Source organism: Danio rerio, chromosome 13, assembly GCF_052040795.2.
Source record: "Danio rerio strain M-AB ecotype USA chromosome 13, GRCz13ab, whole genome shotgun sequence".
NCBI classification, from domain to species: domain Eukaryota; kingdom Metazoa; phylum Chordata; class Actinopteri; order Cypriniformes; family Danionidae; genus Danio; species Danio rerio.
The window spans coordinates 54,345,001-54,368,592 of NC_141033.1; the positions used below are offsets into that span (position 1 = coordinate 54,345,001).

Sequence of the window (23,592 nt, forward strand, 5' to 3'; positions counted from 1 at the left end):
CCTACTCCTCCTCCTTTCATAGATGGGCGGCACGGTGGCCCAGTGGTTAGCACTGTTGCCTCACAGCAAGAACGTCACTGGTTCTAGTCCTTACCAAGCGTCAGAATCAAGTTCTCATCATCAGAACATGAATCTATACATTTGAGTACACTAGTGAGTCTGAGGAGAAACGGCTCTCCAAACGCACACACACACACACACACACACGCGCGCGCACGCACGCACGCATGCGCACACACACAGTAGTTCAGTCATCGTAGGTTAATAAAGAAACACTGAACAGATCTAAACCCCGAGCCCCAGTTGCTCAACCATTAATGAGCCAGTATTGTGTGTGTTGGGTAATGAGTTGCTGGTAATGACGCCTGTGTGTGTGTGTGTGTGTGTGTGTGTGTGTGTGTGTGTGTCCTACAAACACAACAGTTCCCATCAGCACATCTTTATGACTGTAAATAATGAGCTTTCATAGCAAAGACAAACACAACACAGCTACTGAGGACACACACTTACTAAAACAGCTTTCATTACATTATTACATCAGTTACTTTGGCAAGGCTTTATACTAACTGTACACAGCCAGTCATTCATTAAGCATCATCAATTAGTTCATCATTTATCTGTATATTAATGGCCAGTTTATAATACAGCTACAAATGGTGCACTGTTCAATTAGCACTGCATAATTATGACTGTATCATTATCGTTTCTGTCTAATTTAGTCCAAGTTATTAAATTGAGAAGTCTTTTTTATTTATTCTCAAAACTTTTACTTTATTCTTATAATATTGCAACTTTATTCTCATAACACTTCAACTTTATTCTTGTAAATGTTTATTTTATTCTCAAAACTTATCTTTATTTTCATATTTAGACTTTATGCTTATGTTGATTGTTATCTTGCAACACTTCAACATTATTTTCCTAACATTTTGACCTTATTGCAGTAATATTTCAACTTTATTCTTGTAATATTTTGACTTGGTCATAATATTTCTACTTGATTCTGAAAAAGGTGGACTTTATTCCAGCAATACCTTTAATTTATTCTCTTAATATTGCGACTATTCAAATTTTTTTTTTCACTTTATTCTCAGATTATTATGACTTTAATCTCTTAATTTTGCAGTTACATTCTCAAAAAATTACATCTATATCTTCATTCTAGTAATGTTTTGACTTAATTCTCAAAAATGTGAACATTATTATTGAAATATTTTGACTTTTTTCCATAATATTGCTTATTTATGCTTGTAATTTCATTTTTGTTCTCCAAATCTGCCATCTTAATCTTGTTTTATAGACAGGAGTGTAGCAGACATTTTAAAAGAGAGGGGGACAGCTGTGGAAAAGTTTACATTCATATAATTATTAATCACCTGTTTCTGAATGGTCTATCTTTAAAAGTGAGGGGGACGTCACCCCCTGTTGCTACACCCCTGTAATTATTAGCCCCCGTGTTTATTTTTTCTCCAATTTCTGTTTAACGATGAGCAGATTTTTCACCACATCCCTAACCATAATAGTGTTAATAACTCATCTCTAATAACTGACTTATTTTCTCTTCTCCATGGTGACAGTAAATAATATTAGACTAGACATTCTTCAAGACACTTCTATACAGCTTAAAGTGACATTTAAAGGCCTAACTAGGTTAATTAGGGTAACTAGGCAGGTTAGAGTAATTAGGCAAGTTATTGTATAATGATGGTTTGTTCTGTAGACTATCAGGAAAAATCTAGCTTAAAGGGGCGAATAATATTGACCTTAAAATGGTGTATAAAAAATTAAAAACTGCTTTTATTCTAGCCGAAATAAAACAAATAAGACTTTCTCCAGAAGACAAAATATTATCAGACATACTGTGAACATTTCCTTGCTCTGTTAAACATCATTTGGGAAATAATTAAAAAAGAAAAAACAATTCAAACGGGGGCGAATAATTCTGACTTCAACTATTTATATAAATATATATATATATATATATATATATATATGTTATATACACACACACACACACACACACACACACACACACACACACACACACACACACACACACACACACACACACACACACAGTGCTCAGCATAAATGCTCACACCCCTCACAAATCTGTTTTTCTAAACTCATATGTTTAATGGGAAGCTCTACAATATTATATTTGTGCAGATACATTAGATTAGTCAGTACTGAAGCCAAATCTGAAGCTGATCTAACAAAAGAACTTACGATAACAGCCCAAACACTGGTCTAGCCAAATTTATACGTCGTAGAAAATATTAAATACAGAATTAAAAAAAAAGGAAAAAAAAATTAAAGAATGGAAAAATGTACTTGAATTTTTGTAGTTTGTACTTTTTTTCAATATTTGCTTGAATTTAATTGCATTATCTTTCAGTTTCTAAGTATGTTTAGTGACTAAAACATTATTTTAATAAATATTTCTGTTTAGTAAATCTGTTTTGTTTAAATGCACCAAAATACATTGCCTATATTCATTTCTATATTTCTACATTTCTATAGTCATTTTCAAAATGGGCTGTACTTAATTACAGTGTGTGTGTGTATATATATATATATATAAAATTATATAACTACTGTTACTAGAATTACTATAATAACAGACATTTAATGCTTTGTGAGCAAATAAGGGCCACTAATGTGAACATGGATAAAACGGCAGACATAAAATGTAATGTAATGTGTATTTATATAGCGCATTTATAGTGTATGGTCATGTACCCAAAGCGCCTCACAATCATGAGGGGGGGGGGGTCTCTCCACACCACCACCAGTGTGCAGCTCCACTTAGATGATGCTCCGGCAGCCACAGGACAACTGCACCAGTGCTTCACCACACACCAGCTACAGGTGGAGTGGAGAGTGTGATAGAGCCAATTCAGTGGATGGGGATGATTGGGAGGCCATGATGGGTAAGTGCCGATGGAGGGGGTTTGGCCAGGACACCAGGGTTACACCCAAAAAGAGTCAGGACCTCTGTTTATCGTCTCATCTGAAAGACGGCGCTCACTGACAGTATAGCGCCCCCTTCACTATACTGGGGCATTAGGACTCACACAGACCGCAGGTTAAGCGCCCCCTGCTGGCCTCACTAACACCCCTTCCAACAGCATCATTATAAAAAAGAAACACTGTAAGTTATTGAAATCATTAAATGAATGAAAACTTGGCTCATTAAACAGGTTATTTCCATGCAAACAAACACTAAATAAAAACAACCAAACAAAAAAAGATTTACCAAATAAAACAATAATAATAAAGAATTAAGACAACAATTATTTAAATGAACATAAAAATCACAAAATATGTCAGAAATTTCAACCTACACCAAGCTCTGCTTAAACTGCCGCATTCAATGAAACAAATAAAAATAATAATAAATGAAAATATTGGAAAAGAAATATATCATCAAATCTAAGCAATGAGCTGCAGTGCAGTCACACAAATAAAACAGACAGATCTATAAAATGCAGAGTTGATCATTACAGCCAATATATCTATAACCATACTGAAATCAATCACAGTTAAACTCAGTTATTCAGCAGTTTTAAAGGCGTGAAATCTGCATTCACTCCAGCATTTTAGCTTACATTTATCCTTGCACAGCTGCTCTGATTAAACTGACCTTTAAATATTAATTCTGGTACGTTTTCTCAGTAATTAACACATTGCCGGTGACCCAATTAACTGATTTAAATGGAAATAAATCCCAGCAGAATGACTCTGCATTCCTCTTCTGCATTAAATGTAGGATTTACATTTTATTTTGTCCTCATCTGAACTATCATTAGTGTAATGTCGTAATGATATTTAGGTTTCTGCAGTTTTCCTTCATCATAGCATCAGTTTTCTGTAAGAATCTGAACCATCCCCTACTGCCAAAAGGTCCAGAATTTGTCCTTTTAATTATTTTATGTAATTTAATATTATGCAATATATAATACTATATATTGAATATAAATATATTTTATTAATTATATATATATATATATATATATATATATATATATATATATATATATATATATATATATATATATATATATATATATATATATATATATAAATTAATAGAATACATTTATATTCAATATATTGTTGAAGTCAGAATTATTTGCCCCCCTTTGAATTTTTCTTTTTAAAATATTTTTCAAAATATGTTTAACAGAGCAAGGAAATGTTCACAGTATGTCTGATAATATTTGTTCTTCTGGAGAAAGTCTTATTTGTATTATTTCAACTAGAATAAAAGTTTTTAAATAAAAAAAAAACATTTTAGGGACAAAATTATTAGCCACTTTAAGCTAGATTTTTTGTTTCCGACAGTCTACAGAACAAACCATCATCATACAATAACTTGCCTAATTCCCCTAACCTGCCTAGTTACCCTAATTAACCTAGTGAATCCTTTAAATGTCACTTTAAGCTGTATAGAAGTGTCTTGAAGAATATCTAGTCTAATATTATTTACTGTCATCATGACAATAAGAAAATAAATCAGTTATTAGAGATGAGTTATTAACACTATTATGATTAGAAATGTGTTGAAAACAATCTTCCCTCCGTTAAACAGAAATTGGGGAAAAAATAAACAGGGGTGCTAACAATACAGGGGGGCTAATAATTCAGGAGGGCCAATAAATCTTCAACTGTATATTGTAATAAAGTGTAATTTTGGCCCGTAATTCGAATCCCATAGAGACTCAAAGTCACAATAATTTGACGCGAGTCACGTGACTACTACTAGTAATGATTATTATTATTATTATTATTATTATTATTGTTACTACTACTATTATTATTATAATTACTATTATTATTATTATAATTATTATTATTATTATTGTTATTATTATTATTATTATTATTATTATAACTATTACTTTTATTATTATTATTATTATTATTATTACTATTACTATTATTATTATTATTATTATAACTATTACTTTTATTATTATTATTATTATTATTATTACTATTATTATAACTATTACTTATTATTATAATTATTATTATCATTAATATTATTATTATTATCATTATTATATCTATTATTATTATTATTATTATTATCATTATTATAACTATTACTTTTATTATTATTATTATTATTATCATTATCATTATTATCATTATTATATCTATTATTATTATTATTATTATCATCATTATTATATCTATTATTAATATTATTATTATTATTATTATTATTATTATGCTTTAATGATTATTTTTTCATTTAAATTGTGACTGAGGACAGTTGAATGTGCTGGCTAGTTTGTTTTTGTCTAATAAATGACAGTAGGCTACTGTTTTTTTTACTTTAAAACTTTAACAGATTTCTATTTTCCCTAATGATATATATGATGTAATAAACTTGTATTTTAATGTCTGGTCTTGTTTTAATTATTTTTTATTGCATTTTTTAGGAAATATTTTTATTACATCAAAAAGTGTGGTTATGATGACATCTTACTAGCTAATCCTGCAAAATCGTCACTAAAATGCACATTTAAATCACACAGTTAAATAGAAACTGAGGTGTAAAACTGCTAAAAGGTCCACTTTTTAAAAAAGAACCACCCTTTTCACCAGGCTGGCTACAGGCCTGCATATGGTCAAACTCTTATCCAGCAGCATATCTCTTCATAGCAATCATATTCTGTCATCAGCTCTTCTCATCTCGAGATCTACCTGAGCTCAAACTCCCCTCGCGCCCAGCAAACGGGAGGAGCCCCAGGCTCGAGGATCCGGGTTTTTTAGTGGGAAAGTGAACCGAATTACTTTGCAATTTTAGTTACAGCTATTATATATAAATATCTGCTTTATATTTATAGATTTTTGGTTTATATATTAATTTTTAAGGACAGGGATGCTGTGACTTATACAGCCTACACTGTGACAGGGGACTCTCAAGACCAAAGCGACCCCCTCCCCACTGTAGAAAACAGAAATGGGCTCTGCCAAAGACCCCATGCACAGTTTGAACACTATGTCAGTGTATCTGATGACTGATTTACAGGACTGCTATAAACATTTCAGCCTCACGGACAACAAAACACTGCATGCAGACTCCCAGCGTGTATGTTGAGGTGTGTGTTTCTTACAGGAGTGTGTGTGGTGTGCAATGCTTAGTGTGTGTTAAGGATACTCACAGTTTCTCCAGAGCTCTCAGACCGAGGAAAGAGTTATTCTGCAACAGCGAGATCTTATTGTTGCTCAGGATCCTGCAGACGCACACAAACACACACACACACACACACAAACACACACAAACACAGCCGTAAATACAGTAGAATAGCAGAGGATTTAAACACACACACACACAGTGTCATCTTTACAGCCCGACGGAGATTTATGAGCTGTAAATCAACACTGCTGAATATCTGTGGAGGAAAACAGCAGCACAAGAGTGTGTGTGTGTGTGTTTGTGTGGTTTGTATGGGGTATGTGTATGTTAAAGTGTGCATGTGTGTGCGTGTGTGCGTCTATGTATGAGGATTTGTGTGCGTATATGTGTGTTTGTTTGGCGTATGTGTATTTTGAAGTGTGTATGTGTGTGCGTGTGTGTGTGTGTGTGTGATGGAGTGTGGATTGTGTGTATTGTGTGTGCATCTGCATAAGTGTTTGGGGTGTGTGTTTGTGTGTGTGCGTCTATGTGTGAGGAGGTGTGTGCGTATATGTGTGTTTGTTTGGGGTATGTGTATGTTAAAGTGTGTGTGTGTGTGTGTGTGTGTGTATATGTATTTGGGGTGTGTGTTTGGTGTGGGTATTGCTGAAGTGTGTATGTGTGTATCTGTATGCATGATGGAGTGTGTGCACACATGCATTTTGCACACACACACACACACACACACACGTCAATTTTAACACACATACATGTGCACACACACACACACACACACAAACACAAGCATGCACATTTTCAAACAAAAACACACACACACACACACTTCAATTTTAACACACATACATGTGCACACACACACAAGCATGCACATTTTTGCACAAACACACACACACACACAAGTAGATTTTAACGCACATAAATGTGTACACACACAGATACACACACAAGCATGCACATTTTCACACACACAAACACGCACACATCAATTTTAACACACATAAATGTGCACACACACAGATACACACACAAGCATGCACATTTTCACACAAACACACACACACACATTTTAACACACATAAATGTGCGCACACACACGGGTCTCAGGCTTCTGTGTATCCTCCAGGAAATGGCAGGCAAAACATAACTGTAGCTGATGTAAACAGTGCGGGCCAGAGCTCCAGCGTCCCTCCAGCTTTACATGTAGGAGACCAATGATGAGCTCCAGCAGAAGCAGAGCCACAGAACACAGCACACATTAAACACTGTCCTTCACACACCAACACAGCACATGATCTCTCAGTACAGCCTCTGTGTGTGTGTGTGTGATTATAGCAGCAGCTAAAGGTTATGATGACACACTCTTGTCCAGCTATACAACCCCTAAACATACTTCATATGTGTAAAGTGTAAATTGTAAACCCAGAGTAGGGCCCGTGGGCCACATTGAAAGTTACCATGGGCCAACTTTGGTCTGCAGGGCGTAGTTTGGGCTTCTGTGAAAGAGAGGGAGGATGATGGGGACTGTTTAGAGATTGTGTTTTCATATCTAACGTAATCTTTTGTTTGCTTGGTTTATTGTTAAAGGCTAATTGAAGATAACTGTTTCAAATGAATATTGTAAATGAATCAGATTTAGTTGAAGTGTTCACACCTGATGGATGGAGAGCAACGCAGAGACTTTAGTGAGCAACTCAGAGCCAGGCAGATACTGCTTGACTAGTGTATTCAGCATTGACCTCCACTGTTGTGTATTTATTGCTATGAGTTATCATGTTATAAGTTATACTGCATGAGTTAATATGATCAGTAATGTTTTCTATTTATTTGTGTTGATGTTATAAAATAAATTAGGAAATTACCCAATGCAATTTTTCAGTAATACAATTTGGTAGATTTACCTTCGGTCCATGGCTCATATTGACATGTGGTTTTAAGCCCTTTATACAAAAAAGTTTGGGCACCCTGGTCTACCCACATAAAAAATGCCAATACTACAGTGTTTTAAGCCAAACTATAGTAAAGTGTATATATTATAGTATTTACAATTCTTTGCTAATGCATAATGCATCATACTGTAGTATAAACTATAGTGAACTGACCAACTGTAAGAAATACTAGAGTATACTTTGACTACAGTAATCTGTGGTGTATTGAAGTATAATACACCCTATAGCTGTAGAAACTACAGTATTTGGTCATTTGTTTACGTTACTATAGTTGTGTTACCATAGCAGCTGTAAAATCACGTCAACAGATTAATTACTGTAGTTGTTGTGTAACCATAGCGACTATAAAATCATGTCAACAGATTAATTGCTGTAGTTGTGTTACCATAGCGACTGTAGAATCACCTAAACAGATCAATCTCTGTAGTTGTGTTACCATAGCAACTATAGAATCACCTAAACAGATCGATCTCTGTAGTTGTGTTACCATAGCGACTGTAGAATTACCTCAACAGATTAATTACTGTAGTTGTTGTGTAACCATAGCGACTATAAAATCATGTCAACAGATTAATTGCTGTAGTTGTGTTACCATAGCGACTGTAGAATCACCTAAACAGATCAATCTCTGTAGTTGTGTTACCATAGCAACTATAGAATCACCTAAACAGATCGATCTCTGTAGTTGTGTTACCATAGCGACTGTAGAATTACCTCAACAGATTAATTACTGTAGTTGTTGTGTTACCATAGCGACTGTAGAATTACCTCAACAGATCAATCACAATGTGTTAGAAACAAAAGATGAGCTTATGCGTCTGTAAAAGTGCAAGAGTGTGTGTGTGTGTGTGTGTGTGTGTGTGTGCGTTTAAGTATGAGAGAAAGAGAAAAAGAGTGAGCGTGTGTATGAGAAAGTGTGTGTGAGAGAGTGAGTGTGTGAATGAGAGAGAGAGAGTAAAAGAGTGAGTGTGTGTGTAAGAGAGAGAGTGTGTTATGTGTGTGTGAGTGAGTGAGAGTGAGTGTATGTGAAAGTGTGTGTGAGAGAGAGAGAGAAAAAAAGAGTGAGTGTGTGTGTGTGTGAGAGCATGAGCGTGTGTATGAGAAAGTGTGTGTGTATGAGAGAGAAAAAAGAGTGAGCTTGTGTGTGTGAGAGCATGAGCGTGTGTATGAGAAAGTGTGTGTGTATGAGAGAGAAAAAAGAGTGAGCTTGTGTGTGTGTGTGTGTGGTGTCGTTGGCCGTGTCCTTCAGACTCCATACACATTGTTCCTCCTCCTCCTCCTCATGTGTGTGTGTGTGTGTGTGTGTGTGTGTGTGTGTGTGTGTGTGTGCAGGGTCAGCACTCCTCCATGTGTAAGATGTTATTTTGGTTAGCTGTTCCAGGTAAGCTGATATTATAGATCAACAGTGGGACTGCAGTGAGCGTGGACAGCAGTGCTGCGCGCCTCGCCTATGTGTGTGTGTGTGTGTGTGTGTGTGTGTGTGTAAGAGTTGAGATTGTGATCTGCAGGCTGTGATTGGTGGCTGTGCAGCATATTTTTATTCTGTCGCTCTTATAATAATAGAGCGGTGCAGGGCGGGTGGAGAACAGCTTCAGTTCAGCAGCCGCAGCGCAGAGTTAATACTGCACGTGTGAATCAGTGACGAACACACACGCACACACACTGTCACTATGCAATTGTAGTCCACATAACATGCTGGGTTGCTGTTACGCAGCGCTGGCTGGATTATGACTGAACCCTGCAGTAGTTTTGGGCGCTGCTGTAACTGCTCATCATCACTGATCATGGCTGTCCTGAGTGAGCTGAGTGAGGAGCAGCAGGTCAGCTCAGCGTGTGGTGTGCAGGTCATGTGGAGTTTGACAGATCAGCGCTGCAGACAGAAGCTGTTTTATGGTGTTTATGAGCGCGGCCGGCCGCCGTCTCGGGACACTTTAATAATCTGAGCTCTGACTGCTCTGAGAGGGAGTTCAGGATCAGCCTCTCTTTGGCAGACGCACTGTTTTCCTTTCTGAACATTCGCAGACGCTGCAGACGCGCACACACACACACACACACACACACACACACACACACACACATTCCTGACATTCTGACTGACTCACTGCTGTTCATCTTAACTCATAGCTGCAGCACAACTATATTACACACACACACACACACACACAGCTCTGGATGCAGCTCTTCAATGCTTTACACCAGTGGTTCTCAAACTTTTTTCACCAAGTACCACCTTAGAAAAAAATTGTCTCTCCAAGTACCACCATAATGACCAGTATTAAAAAATAGGCCTAATTAAGCTGTGCACAGTTTAAAAACGAGGCAGATTAATTCCTATCATTAAGAATATGTATTATTGTCAGTCACTTTAAACATTTTAAATGGTCTGAACATTAACAGCTTGCAGATTAAAAAAAAAAACATGTTTAAATTGAAATGTGCTTTTAAAAGTTCATTAAAAAAATGGGATTGTTCTTAAAAAGTAAAAAGAAAACTGCTGCTCTTAAATCTAAAAGTATTCATAGTAGCCTATTCATCAAAAGCTGGAAATGTTGCTTGGACCTCATAAATATTGGCTATATGTAATATTCATAAACAATCTGACAAATCTTGATTTCTGACAAATATATGTTAAATGCACTTATCATACAGGCACAGCCTAATGAAAATCAAGGAATTTTAAGCACTTTCTCCAGCACCTATTTATTTTTTATTTTCAAGACTGACATGCTATGTATTGAAGACTTGAAATGTATTCTCAGCAACCCATAAAACAATCCAAAGTAATTAATACAAATAAAAAGCATTAATAATAATAATAATAATTATTATTATTAGTAGTAGTAATCATATATTAATAATATAATAAACCTGCACTAAATGCTTGTGAAATCTTTCTTGTACTCAAGTAAAAATACACTGCTAAAATAACATAAATTTTAGTAAATAATACTAATATTAGGTAAAAGTACAAAGTACTCTTTTAATGAGTACTAGTTGGTTACTTTTGAAAAAAATCAGATTTTCATTATGAAATCACTTTTTTTAAGTGTAAACCTGATTGAATGGTTTAATTGATTAAATTTTAAAGCTACATGTAAAGGAATTTACACTAACAAAGGAAGTATGGTCCATCCTTTCATGACAATTAATCTTTTTCAATAGCACTGGCAAAACTACCACACAATCTTTAAGGCCACAGAGACAATTTTTGCCCATTTTTTAACAATATTTTCAAGCTTTGAAAGGTTTAATTAAAGTATATGATGAAAATATTTAAATTTGGCCTTTAATTTACATATTTTACACTATTTTTCTTTACAATATGACAAATTTGTTTTTTAAAAAGCTGTACATCACATGTAGATTTTATTTTACACTTGATCTTAAACTAAAATAAAAACTTTACAAAAAATACAAGTACACTGTCAGTAAAAAAAATAAAATTAAACAAATGACTTCATTTTACTTGAGGTGTTTGAAATATGATAACAATACAGTAATCAAAGAAGTGCTTTAAGAGCCTTATTGTTAATTCGGACAAATAAACAATAAGCAACAACGGATTGCTGTGACCTGTAATGCTTTAAGACAGCTATACAGCTAAATATATAAATCACACAAATACCTCACACAGAAACATTTCCAGCATAATTATTTTGTCGTAAAGAAATAAAAAAGTTCCACCTTTGCTAAAAGCAAGTTTTACTTCACAATACAGCCAAATAAGAAGACCATTAGCATTGTCATCGATCATGCATCAATCTAATTCTAAATACTTGATAACTTTGAATACTTTTAACTAAATTTAGTAAAGGAGCAAAGATAAATAATGTCTACTTTAATAGTGGAGGGATCGCGATTGTATTCAATCTGAGCACACACGCGATCATGAGAGCACTTGCAGTTCATTTTAAAAATGCCTATTTAAGAGCTCGCATATCTGTTTTAGGGGTTTGCGTACATGAATGCGCTCTTGTGTTAAAATAGAGCACTCGCCGCATTTGCAGATATGAGTAATTGCGCAATACCTTCATTCCCGCGCCGCCATTCAGAATGTATTTAGAGGAGTGAGAGGTCAGAGGCGAGTCGACTCACTGTCGGAGAGCGAAACGTGCATGTAGATAATCAAATAGGCAGGAAATATGTCCGCGGTATAATTACTCTGCTAGACATCTCTACAGTGAAAACATCCGAGAAGCATTATTCCAACAAAACATTTGTTTTTAAGTTGTTTTTTCTGTCTCTGCAACTCAGAAAGCCTCTGTCCCGCCCTTACGTTTCACGCAACACTTGACAAGGTCGACTGTGATTGGCCACTTTTCATGTCAGTCAAATCACGCTTCAGAATTCGGAAACTGATTTTTAACAGTTTATGACACATTGCACTAAAATAAACACTCTAAGCACAGCGCTGTGATACGCTTCACAAAACAGCCAATGCTGATCACATCGATGTTATAATACACAAAGGATTAAAAGTGTTAATTGTTTATTTCATTATTTGGCGATTAAGAACCACTGCTTTACACAGCTTCAGGTCTGCTGAATGCTCTATTCTGATTGGCTGATGAACATTCTAATTATCATTGAACATTCATGAATATTCTAGTTGTCATGAACATTCTTCATCATCATCATCATCTTGATCATCTTCATCATTATAACCTTCATCATCATCTTGACCATCATCTACATCTTTATCATTATAACCTTCATCAACATCATCATTATAACCTTCATTATCCTTTTCATCATTATAACTGTCATCTTCATCATCATCATCATCATCATCCACATTATAACCTTCATCTTATCATCAACATCTTGGTCATCATCATCCTCCTCTTGATCATCATCATCATCATTTTGATAATAACCTTCATCTTATCATCTTCCTCAACATCATCTTTATCAGGTTCATCCTCATCTTCATCATCATCTTGATAATCCCCATCATCATCATTATAATCTTCATAATGCTCATCACCATCATCCTCTTGGTCATAATTTTCTCAATCTTTACCCTAATCATCCTCATCTTCATCTTCATCCTTATCATTATAATCTTCATCTTCATCCTTATCATCCGCATCTTCATTACCACCTTCATCATCATCATCATCGTGATCATCTTCATCGTTATAACCTTCATCTTTTCATCATCATCATCATCATCTTGTCATCACCATCTTTATCATCCTCACCTTCATCAACATCATCATCGCGGTCATCATCTTAATCTTTATCATTATCATCCTCATCTTCATCATTATTTCCTTCATCATCGTTTTTATTATCCTCATCAACATCATCATCAACATCTTCATCCTTATTTTCATCATCATCTTCATTTCCATCTTGATCATTTACATAATCTTCATCATCTTTTTTATCCTCATCACCATCATCTTCCTTCTCATAACTTTCTTCTTCTTCATCATCATCATCATAACCATCATCTTCATCCTAAACATCACCACCACCATCATCATCATCATCATCTTCTTCATAATAATAATCTTCATCTTCATTTTATCATCATCTTAATTATCCTCACCTTCACCTTCATCAACATAATCATCATCTTAATCTTTATCATTATCATCCTCATCTTCATCATTATAACCTTCATCATCATCATCCTCACCATTACAATCTTCTTCTTCATCCTTATCATCACCATCTTAATCCTTATTTTCATCCTCATCTTCATCATCATCATCTTTATCCTCATCATCATAATCTTCATTCCCATCATCTTCTTCATCATCATCCTCATCATCATATTTATCATCTTCATCATCATAACATTCAACATAATCCTCCTCACCATCATCGTTACCATCATCTTCATCATCTACATTATCATCCTCATCTTTTTATCATCATAACCATCATCTTCATCATCATCAACATCATATTTATCACCTTCATCATAACATCCAACATCATCCTCATCACCATTACCATTATCTTGACTTCATCTTCATCATCATCATCATCAAATTTATCATCATCATCATCATCAAAACCATCATCTTCATTTTCATCATCATCATCATCATCGTCATAACCATCATCTTCCTCATCATCATCATGATCTTCATAAACATCATCATCATCATCCTCATAATCATCACCATTATCATCATCTTTTTATCATCATAATCATAACTATCATCTTCATCTTTATCATCATCTTCATCATCATCATCATCGTCATCTTTTTTAAAGTTAAAGGTGCGTTTATATTTAATAAACTAAATGAAACATGTTTAGAATAAATTGTTTTGTATTGTAAACAGTTTGAGGTCTGCTGAATGCTTGATTCTGATTGGCTAATGAACATTCTAAGGCGTGCCCCTATTTTCAGATTAGCATACAGGTGAAGCAGCGTTATAATTATCATGAATATTAACTGGCATGGAGTTCGGGTAAGCTGCGTTGACCGTCCCATTTTGGCCCTGACTCCTCCTTTCATTTACTTAATATCATTTATGTTATTGTTATGGTAAAATAACTGTTATTTTGCCTGTGATGGTTGCGTCTGGTCCACCGTTTTGTTGCAGCTGAAGAGGCAGCTGTAACATGGGGACTCGTCCGGGATTCTGTAGTGATATTTAATGCAGAGCCTGTGATCATCAAGGTATTAATGCAATTGTTTACATATATTGATGAATGAAAAGAAACTAATTAAAAATACAGAAAACCAACAACCCTACAGACTGAAAAAGAGGATTCAATTCAATTAAATGCATCCATGTAAAGAGATTATGTATGAATTAAACATCAGCATATCCGCTCCGTCTGTTGTGTAATAGAGAAACAATGGCTGAGGGATATCGAGAGCTGCGTTAGACGTCCTAACAGAAGTGTGTATTGTAGGAGTGTGTGACGCTCCGGTGCTGTTTATTTATCCTCGACTGCGAAACAAAAGTGGGACGAGGGAAGTCAGGGCAGAATTATGAATGTCACGCTTCCTACAGCAGGAAAAAGACTTCCTGACAAAACAGAAGCGAAACAGTCGGACTAATATTAACACACAATCACATGATTAGCACTCTACAGTCGATTACATTTACATCCAGCAGACGCTTTTGAGGAGGCATTCAGCGATTCAACAAGTAGAGGCGATACACACAACATGTGCTGATTACACAGAGAACTGTGCATTAAAGTCCTTCAGTAATTTAACTAAAGGATGAAATAAATCCCTAAGGTAAAGGGTTTAATTCAAACTTTTTAACTCCACCTGAGTGTTTTTAAGTGTTTCACTGTAGTTTCTGGCAACACCAAGCGGCAACATCCTTATGAAGCTAAAACAGAAGTAACTGAAACTGCAATTCATCGACTGGCCACTGGGGGCCGGCTCCAGTATCTCTAAATGTTCACTGACTGCAATGCTAAATTGGCCAATATTACTGCTGCTGAATACATGCTTACAGTCAGGTATACATTTTGGTTTTGGTGTATATAGCTAATATTAGCCTTCATGACAACTGTGAGGGGGTGTTTTTTTTTTTATAAATCATTTATATTAAGTCTGCATAATTAAGGACGTGGCCACTTAAGTGGCATTTAAGTCTTGCTGCTTGCCGTCTCATCACCTCAGCTGATTCCGGCTGATTAGCCACTGAACTCGGCATATTCATCACATCTTTGTTTTGTTTTATGTGGCTTTACAGTCAGTCCCAGGTGACAAAAATATATAATTAAATGCAATTAAAATACACTTAAATACCCGTGAATACATTTTCAGTACATTGTTATTTTTTTGTGTTAAATAAAAGTTTGGTTTTACACTATAAATATACTAATTAAAAGTGTTTATACTTTAGTAGGACTTTAGTACACTTGACAAAAGTATACTAAATACCAGTAATACTTGATTACATTTTAGTGTACTACAATAAAGTACACTACAGAAAAAAACATCCAGAAGAGTTTTATTAGTGTGTTTTTCAAAAGTGTGCTTTAAATGCTTTAAACATGAGTTGATTTTTAGTACACTGTTTACATACTAATCCTAAGTTTAAAATAAGTTATTGTATTGTAGAAGTACATTTTCCCAAAAGCTGTACTTACGTACACTTAATGTGAACGCATTATTATCACTAACACTTAAATTGATTTTGAGTGTGGTAATTTTAAGTTTATATTAAATTGACTTTATTAAAAATCTATTAGTAATGTATTGTAGTGTCGTAATTCGACTTCTTAAGGCTGATTTATACTTCTGCATTAAACACCGGCGTATGCTACGGCGCTGACGCATAGCCCTTCGCCGTGGCTGTCGGCGTCGCTGACGTGCACCTCTCAAAAAATGTAACTACACGTCGCAACAACGTGTAGTGCAAGCTCTGTGATTGGTCGGCTTGGTAGCGCTGACAAGTCGGGCGGGACCGAGAGCCGAGCGAATGGCACGAACCCAATGTAGCGATTGTGTACAAGTGTGGAGTCCCGTGAAGGAGCTCCGGATGGAAAGTTTTGTTTTGTGTTTACCTCATAGTTAAAGTTGTTGCACGTCCGCCGGTTCCTGCCTCAAAATGAGCCAGTTTGAGCCACTTGTACATTCTGGAAGTGTTCAGGAAAACAAAACAGCAGCGAAGAAACTCGACACAGAGGAACATTTACACCTCACTGCCCACTAGCGTTTCAGAAGTGTTAATGCAGACCAACAGAGACAGCAGCAGAAGTATAAATGCACAGCTGCGCGCGTTGCCTGTGCCATGGGTTACGCCGGTCACTTGACGCAGAAGTATAAACCAGGCTTTATCAATTAGAAATGATCAGACCGGAGGTTTTGAATATCAGAAAATAGACTTTATTCTCCATAATAAAGCCGAGAAAGAGCCGAGCAGAGCACACCCCAGAGCATTCTCTCCTGGACAATTCCTATCTCTGATTCTCTCTTTCCAAAGTCTCTCCTGCTCCTTCTAAAGTCTCTGTGTTTTCCACAATCTTTATACAGGTTATTTTCCACACCCCTAGGTGTCTTGTTTTAACTCTTGACCATTTTAATAGGTTTCTAGTCTAAGGGGTCCTGCTATTCTTGGCTCTCAGCCTACTAGCTCATGTCAACAGAGATGTCACAGGTCTACGTCAGCAACTGTTTTGACACCAGAGCATAGATGCAAATTAACTAAGTGTTTACACACATTGTCATGATAGGATAATCACTTGATAACATGTTAGTCACTCTAGCTTCTGACACATATAGCTTCATACAAGCACTTAACATATATAATCAGTGCTTTACATATTCAGTTATTCTACACAATCATTCTTCAGCAGAGTTTTCTCCGAGTGTTGCTCCTGTGCAAGCATACTCATCTTACACAGTGTTTTTAACACACGCTGGCATGTTTGCTGTAAACACTACATACATTTTGAAAAGAGAAAATTAACTGCTTTACACTTAGAAAATATTTCACACAGAGAGAATAAAGTCTTCTTCAGTAGTAGAAGTACATTTCCCCAAAATGTCTTTACATTTCATACATGTGCTGTAATGTTGCATCTTATTTATATTTCTGTGTTCTCAGTTTTTGTTCCTCCCATAAGGTATTTTTGGACGTGTGGTTTATTGCACAGAAAGATTCAAGTGTTTTGATGAAGCTCAGATGCTGTTTTCTTTGTACACACAGAATCCCTTCAAAATATATTCTTTAAATAAATGTTTAGTATGTTAAAAGCACATTTTAGATCAGCTTCATGGTGTCTCATAATAGCACAGTTGAGTACACTTAGATGTACTTAAGTTTATCTTAAAATGTTCTTAATACTAATTTTAAGTACATTAAATACAAAATTAGTTTGGGAAAATAGAGCACTTTAAATACAGTATTCATTCATTTTCTTGTCAGCTTAGTCCCTTTATTAATCCGGGGTCGCCACAGCGGAATGAACCGCCAACTTATCCAGCAAGTTTATATGCAGCGGATGCCCTTCCAGCCGCAACCCATCTCTGGGAAAACTTTTGATGCTGTATTTAGCACACTTTTTTTTTTTTACAATTTGTATATTCTTTTAATATATTAAACTATTATACCTTAAATTAGTCATAAATATATTTAAATGTTTAAAATCAGAGTTCAAGTGTATTTCTAGTTGTAACTAAATATATATATTTTTAAAATACAGACATGGTATGTTAAAAGCACATTTTAGTTCAGTTTCAGGGTGTCTCATAATAGCACAGTTGAGTGCACTTAGATGGTATTAAGTTTATCTTAACATATACTTAATACTATCTTTTAGTACATTAAGTACAAGATTAGAGTGCGAAAATAGAGCACTTTTAGTACATTACTCAAAAGTGTACTAAGTATACTTAAATAAGTGTATTTTAGTGCTTTTTTTTTTTTTACCTGGGGTTGCCTTTTGGGATTATTTCCTACAATTATCAGATGATATGGCATGCTGTGTGCACTTCATTGTGCTCACAAACTGTTCAAGAGGCCTCCATTTCCCAGGTGAGTGCAGTTATTATTCTTGAAAATACTTGAACTGTCGTCTGAGGCGTTGTCATACAGTGTCAGGGGCGGACTGGCCATCTGGCAATTCTGGAAAATGCCAGAGGGGCCGGACCATTTTTGAAATGTGGGCCGCAATTTTTTTATATGTATTAATTTTACATGCAGGCAGCTTTTAGCTCTTGCAAGTAATAATAGTAATGATAATAATAAATGTTAAGCATTGGCCCAATCGGCAACGACTGTATGGTTTTGAGATGGGCCGACCCAATCAGAGGTAAACCGGACGTAATCAAAATCTGGCAGGAATGTCAAACAAAGCTACAAACAAGCTAATTGTCAGAGATGGACCATAAAAAAAGGAAAGGCAGTGACACAAAGCTCAGAGAAAGCAAAAAATAAGTCTCTAAAATCAGACGCTGCCAAATGCATAAAATTAAATGAAATAGTCTCGAAAGGGGGCAGCGCAGTGGCGCAAGAAGGTCACTATTTCGAGCCTCGGCTGGATCAGTTGGTGTTTCTGTGTGGAGTTTGCATGTTGGCGTTGGTTTCCTCCTGGTTTCCCTCACAAGTCCAAACAAATGTGGTGATTTGGGTAGGCTTAATTGTCCATAGTGCATGTTTGTGAATGCGTGGTTACAGAGGTTTCCAAGTGATGGGTTGCAGCTTGGAGGGCATCCACTGCGTAAAACATATGCTGGATAAGTTCGCAGTTCATTTTGCTTAATAAAGGGACTAAGCCGAAAAGAAAATGCATATAGAAATTTGTTATAAATGAGATGTTTTGTTCTAGTCACATACATTAAATCTTTAATGATCTATTACATAAGGTACTGCTTATATTATTTCACCATCTTTACACCAATCTAAGTAGTAAATGTGCAAGTCCGTGCATGGCTGTGTGTCAGTGTGGTAATGTGGCCTGGTGAGGCTGACTTTTAGTCCCAGTCCGCCTCTGTACAGTGTCATGCTGGAGTTCATCAATAGTCTTGCATTTACTAACACAGACTATATCTGAAGTGTTTGGAAGTAATTTGCGTTTTCATCCTGTAGAAAAACGTCATAAGAACAATGTTTAGTGGCTCAGTGTATTACAGTTCACGAGTTCACACTTGCATTCGTTTAAGTATAAAGCATATTTGGCGTGCTGTCCGGGGGGAGGGCTCTGAGCTCGAGGAGACACCCCAGCTCGAGTTATTCCCCTTATCAGGAAACAAAGAGGAGTTGGGATTCGAGCGAAGTATCTAGCCTGGCCCCAGAACGCCCCCCCTGGGAATGCAATGCAAGAGGTGAGGTGACGGGGTGGTGGAGGGATGCTAAAGTCTTGAGATGCTGCAGGTAAGACAGCTTTGGTATATATAGGGGTTGTTCAAGAACTGATTTGATGATGGGATAATTGTCAATGACGTATTCGATACTGAAACTTCTGCGCATGCTCCTCCCGAAATTTGTTTACAAAACATCACCAGTGTTTTTAAAAGACTGAACACTTTTATTGATATGGTGTTCAACTTGGCACATGTGGTCAGAACACAAACGAGGTAATGACGTGTGAAGCGTTTTATCCAATGAAAAGCAGGCTTCTGTAGCTCCGCCTCTTTGCCCATTTTTGGTGGCTACTGGTCAGTGCGATGACGCCACGCCTACGTGTAGCTTCATTTGCACAGAAACCTTTGGGTGACATCACAGATGCTACATCCGTATTTTTTACAGTCTACAGCCCCTTTCGCACATTCAGACCTCTCCGGAAAATTACCGGTGTGAACAGGCCTTTTCTGAAAATACAGATAAATCCGATCAGGATAGAGAAGTTGTAACAGTAGCGGCATATCTGCCAACACTTCCGTTTTAGCCAGGAGTCTCCTGTATTTCAGACCCATCTCCTGCTCATCTCCCATATTGTTCTGTCTCCCAGAAAACACCCGGAGTTCCACAACCCAGCCCCCCACCCATCCCTCAGCTTTATGGTACAGTCCGGCTAGGTTTTTGGTTCAGTCCCCATGTGCACCGAACCCAACGCACAACCATCTTCATACCCGCTCCCCGCTCTTCCGTTCACATGCACCTTCACCCCCCCCCCCCCCCTTCATTAGTTTGCACCTTCACCCATCATCCACCCCCCACCCCCTCCCCCGCTCTTCACTTCGGGCATGTGTAACGGACGCCAGCTAGTGTGTGCCTAAACCTCACTCCTCTGACCTCTAAAGGTGCTCTAGTGACAGACGCTAGAGGTCATGGTCTTTAACCTCCTTGGTAGAGCACCCGACTCCCATGCGGAAGGTCGCCGGTTTGATACCAGCTCGGAGCAGGTTGGGTGGCGTAGGACAGGCGGGGTTACATTGGTGCCGTGACCCGGATTGGAGTGAGGTTTAGGCGGGTGAGTGTAACGGAGGCCAGCTAGTGTGTGCTGTGCAGGTAAACCTCATTCTTCTGACCTCTAAAGGTGCTCTAGCGACAGACGCTAGAGGTCATGGTCTTTAGCCTCCTTGGTAGAGCAACCGACTCCCATGCTGAAGGCCGCCGGTTTGATTCCAGCTCAGAGCGGGTTGGGTGGCGTAGGACTGGCGGGGTTACACATGCACAAAGTGTCTGGCGTAAATGTGTAAAATGTGTGTGTTAAAGTGTGAGAGAGATGAAAGAGTGCGTTTTCTACAGGTGGTTTGTCAAGCACACTCACCTGTGTGAGGCACATTCAGAATTGATAAGGTTTTGGGTTGTTGTGTGGTGTTGTGGTGGAGAGAAGAGGGGGGCCAGGTGTTGTTCACAGGGGTTCAGGTTCACTTCAGCAACCACATTCATCTTCTCCACTGGGAAATTACTATGTTATATTCGTATAACAGCTGATAATCTGTGAACACTCGCAGGTCAAAAATGACCCAGGCACCATTTTAACAGCAGATGTACAATAAACAATGCTTTATATCTTGAAGTTTGGTGAAACTTACAAAGATGACCACAACATTAGAAGAAATGATTAATTTTCTATTTTATATATTTGAGGCGGCACGGTGGTGAAGTGGGTAGCACAATCGCCTCACAGCAAGTAGGTCGCTGGTTTGAGTCCCGGCTGGGTCAGTTGGCATTTCTGTGTGGAGTTTGCATGTTCTCCCCGTGTTGGCGTGGGTTTCCCCCACAGTCCAAACACATGCGCTATAGGGGAATTGCTGATCTAAATTTGCAGTAGTGTTTGAGTGTGTGTGTGTGTGTGTGTGGATATTTCCCAGTGATGGGTTGCAGCTGGAAGGGCATCCGCTGCATGAAACATATGCTTGATAAGTTGGCGGTTCATTCCGCTGTGGTGACTCCAGGTTAATAAAGAGACTACGCTGAATAGAAAATGACTGAATTAATATTTTAATGAAGGCTGAACACATTTAGAGCACAACGCTTGTCCTTTGGGTCAATTTTTTAACTCTAATAGCTGTAAAACCATTTTTACACCACAAAAACTGTTGTCACACACACACACACACAGACATATACATATACGCATGTTGATACACACACATTTGCACAAAAAATATTTTGAAGAATGCTGAAAACTGGTAACCATTGACTTCCATAGTAGGAAAAACAATAAAAGTCAATAGTTACAGGTCTTCAGCATTCTTCAAAATATCTTCTTTTGCGTTTAACAGATTAAACCCATAAAGCATGGATGTCAAACTCACAGGCCACAGATCTGCACAGTTTAGTTCCAACCCTGACTAAACACACCTGATCAAACTAACTGAGTCCTTCAGGCTTGTTTGAAACCTACAGGTAGGTGTATTGGAGCAGGGTTGGAACTAAACTGTGCAGAGCTGTGGCCCTCCAGCAACTGAGTTTGACATTCCTGCCATAAAGGGTTGAAACAAGAAAGAGTAAATAAAGATTAATTGTAATTTTAAGGTGGACTGTCCCTTTAAAAACACCTCTTTAAGCTTTAAACATTCCCTTGTGAGCATGAGAACACTCCATTCAGTATAAGATATCCATACACAAGAGAATAGTGTTGGGTTACTTACAATGAAACGGTGGTGTTGGGTAAAGTGCTGGGCTGCATGCTTTCCATCAGGTCCGCATCGTCACACACGACCTTGACGCGCACCCTCTGCCGGCTGAACTCCTTCGATCTCTCTGACGTGCAGTGACAGCTGTCAATCATCAGCTCGGGGCAGTATCGGGAACCCGCGAGCGCCGTGCACAGCAGCGCGAGCACGAGCAGCAGCCTCATCGCGCGCTTCACGTTACTTCCAGCCACTCCTGAATCAAGATATCGCTCATCTCAGAGTGAATAAACACAGAAAAGAGCTGTCAGCCATTAAAAACAACCATCCAGAGGCACTTCAGCAGAGTTTAGCGGGAGTTTCAGAACTTCTGCATCCTCCGCGCGCGACCGTCTGTTCAGCCTGACCAGACGACAGTCCGGTCTTATGAATATTAATGAGGTCTCCCAGCTGGCGGTTCTAATTGGTTGACTGATGGACTGCTGGCCAATCAATGAAGTTTCTACGAATGTAAAATGCTAATTATGCCAGTGATGATTATTATTCATAAGCGCTGCCTTCGCTATAGTAAGACAACAGTCCACAGTGAAAATAAACTCTCAGTGATATTATTGGAATTCCAAAATGCCACAGGGCGCCAAAAATAATAATTAATACACAAAATATGGAGAAAATGTAAAGAATGAACAAACATCTGCTTTAGAGTCCTTCATCTCAGAAAATACACAATGACTACTGCTCTGCTCTCTCTGGGATAAAGCTGCTGGAGTCTGAACACATGGAGGATCTGCCCTCACTGCTCTGACATCATCATCTTCTTCATTATCACATCTTCATCATACTCCTCATCATCATCTTTAGTTATCTTTATTCTCATTATCATCATCTTCAAAATGCTCAGCCATTCTCTTCATTCTTACTATCGCAACCATCTTTCTCATCACCCTCACCATCATACTCATCACCTCAATCATCTTCATTGTTCACTGTAGAAGCTCTGTCACCAAAACAAACTCCTCGTATGTGTG

General features: G+C 37.3%; 1 protein-coding gene and 1 long non-coding RNA gene across 3 annotated transcripts in view; both read right to left on the reverse strand.

Moving 5' to 3' along the window:
* Positions 1–23,037, reverse strand: part of adgra1b (adhesion G protein-coupled receptor A1b) — a 165,345-nt gene extending 142,308 nt beyond the window's left edge. For both annotated transcript variants that reach the window (XR_015506527.1, XM_087279865.1), the window contains exons 1-2: positions 22,583–23,037; positions 6,180–6,251 (exon numbers count right to left, since the gene is read on the reverse strand). Coding sequence is in view for 1 of the 2 variants with exons in the window: in XM_087279865.1 (XP_087135991.1) it covers positions 6,180–6,251; positions 22,583–22,791 (281 nt within the window). In the remaining variant the exon portion in view is untranslated. The remainder of the gene's footprint in view (positions 1–6,179; positions 6,252–22,582) is intronic.
* On the reverse strand, positions 12,895–16,091 carry LOC141377086 (uncharacterized). The gene is made up of 3 exons (XR_015506530.1): positions 14,241–16,091; positions 13,658–14,180; positions 12,895–12,909 (listed from the first exon to the last, which is right to left on the reverse strand). It is a non-coding gene; the product is annotated as an uncharacterized LOC141377086 (long non-coding RNA).
* Positions 23,038–23,592: the final 555 nt, after the last annotated feature.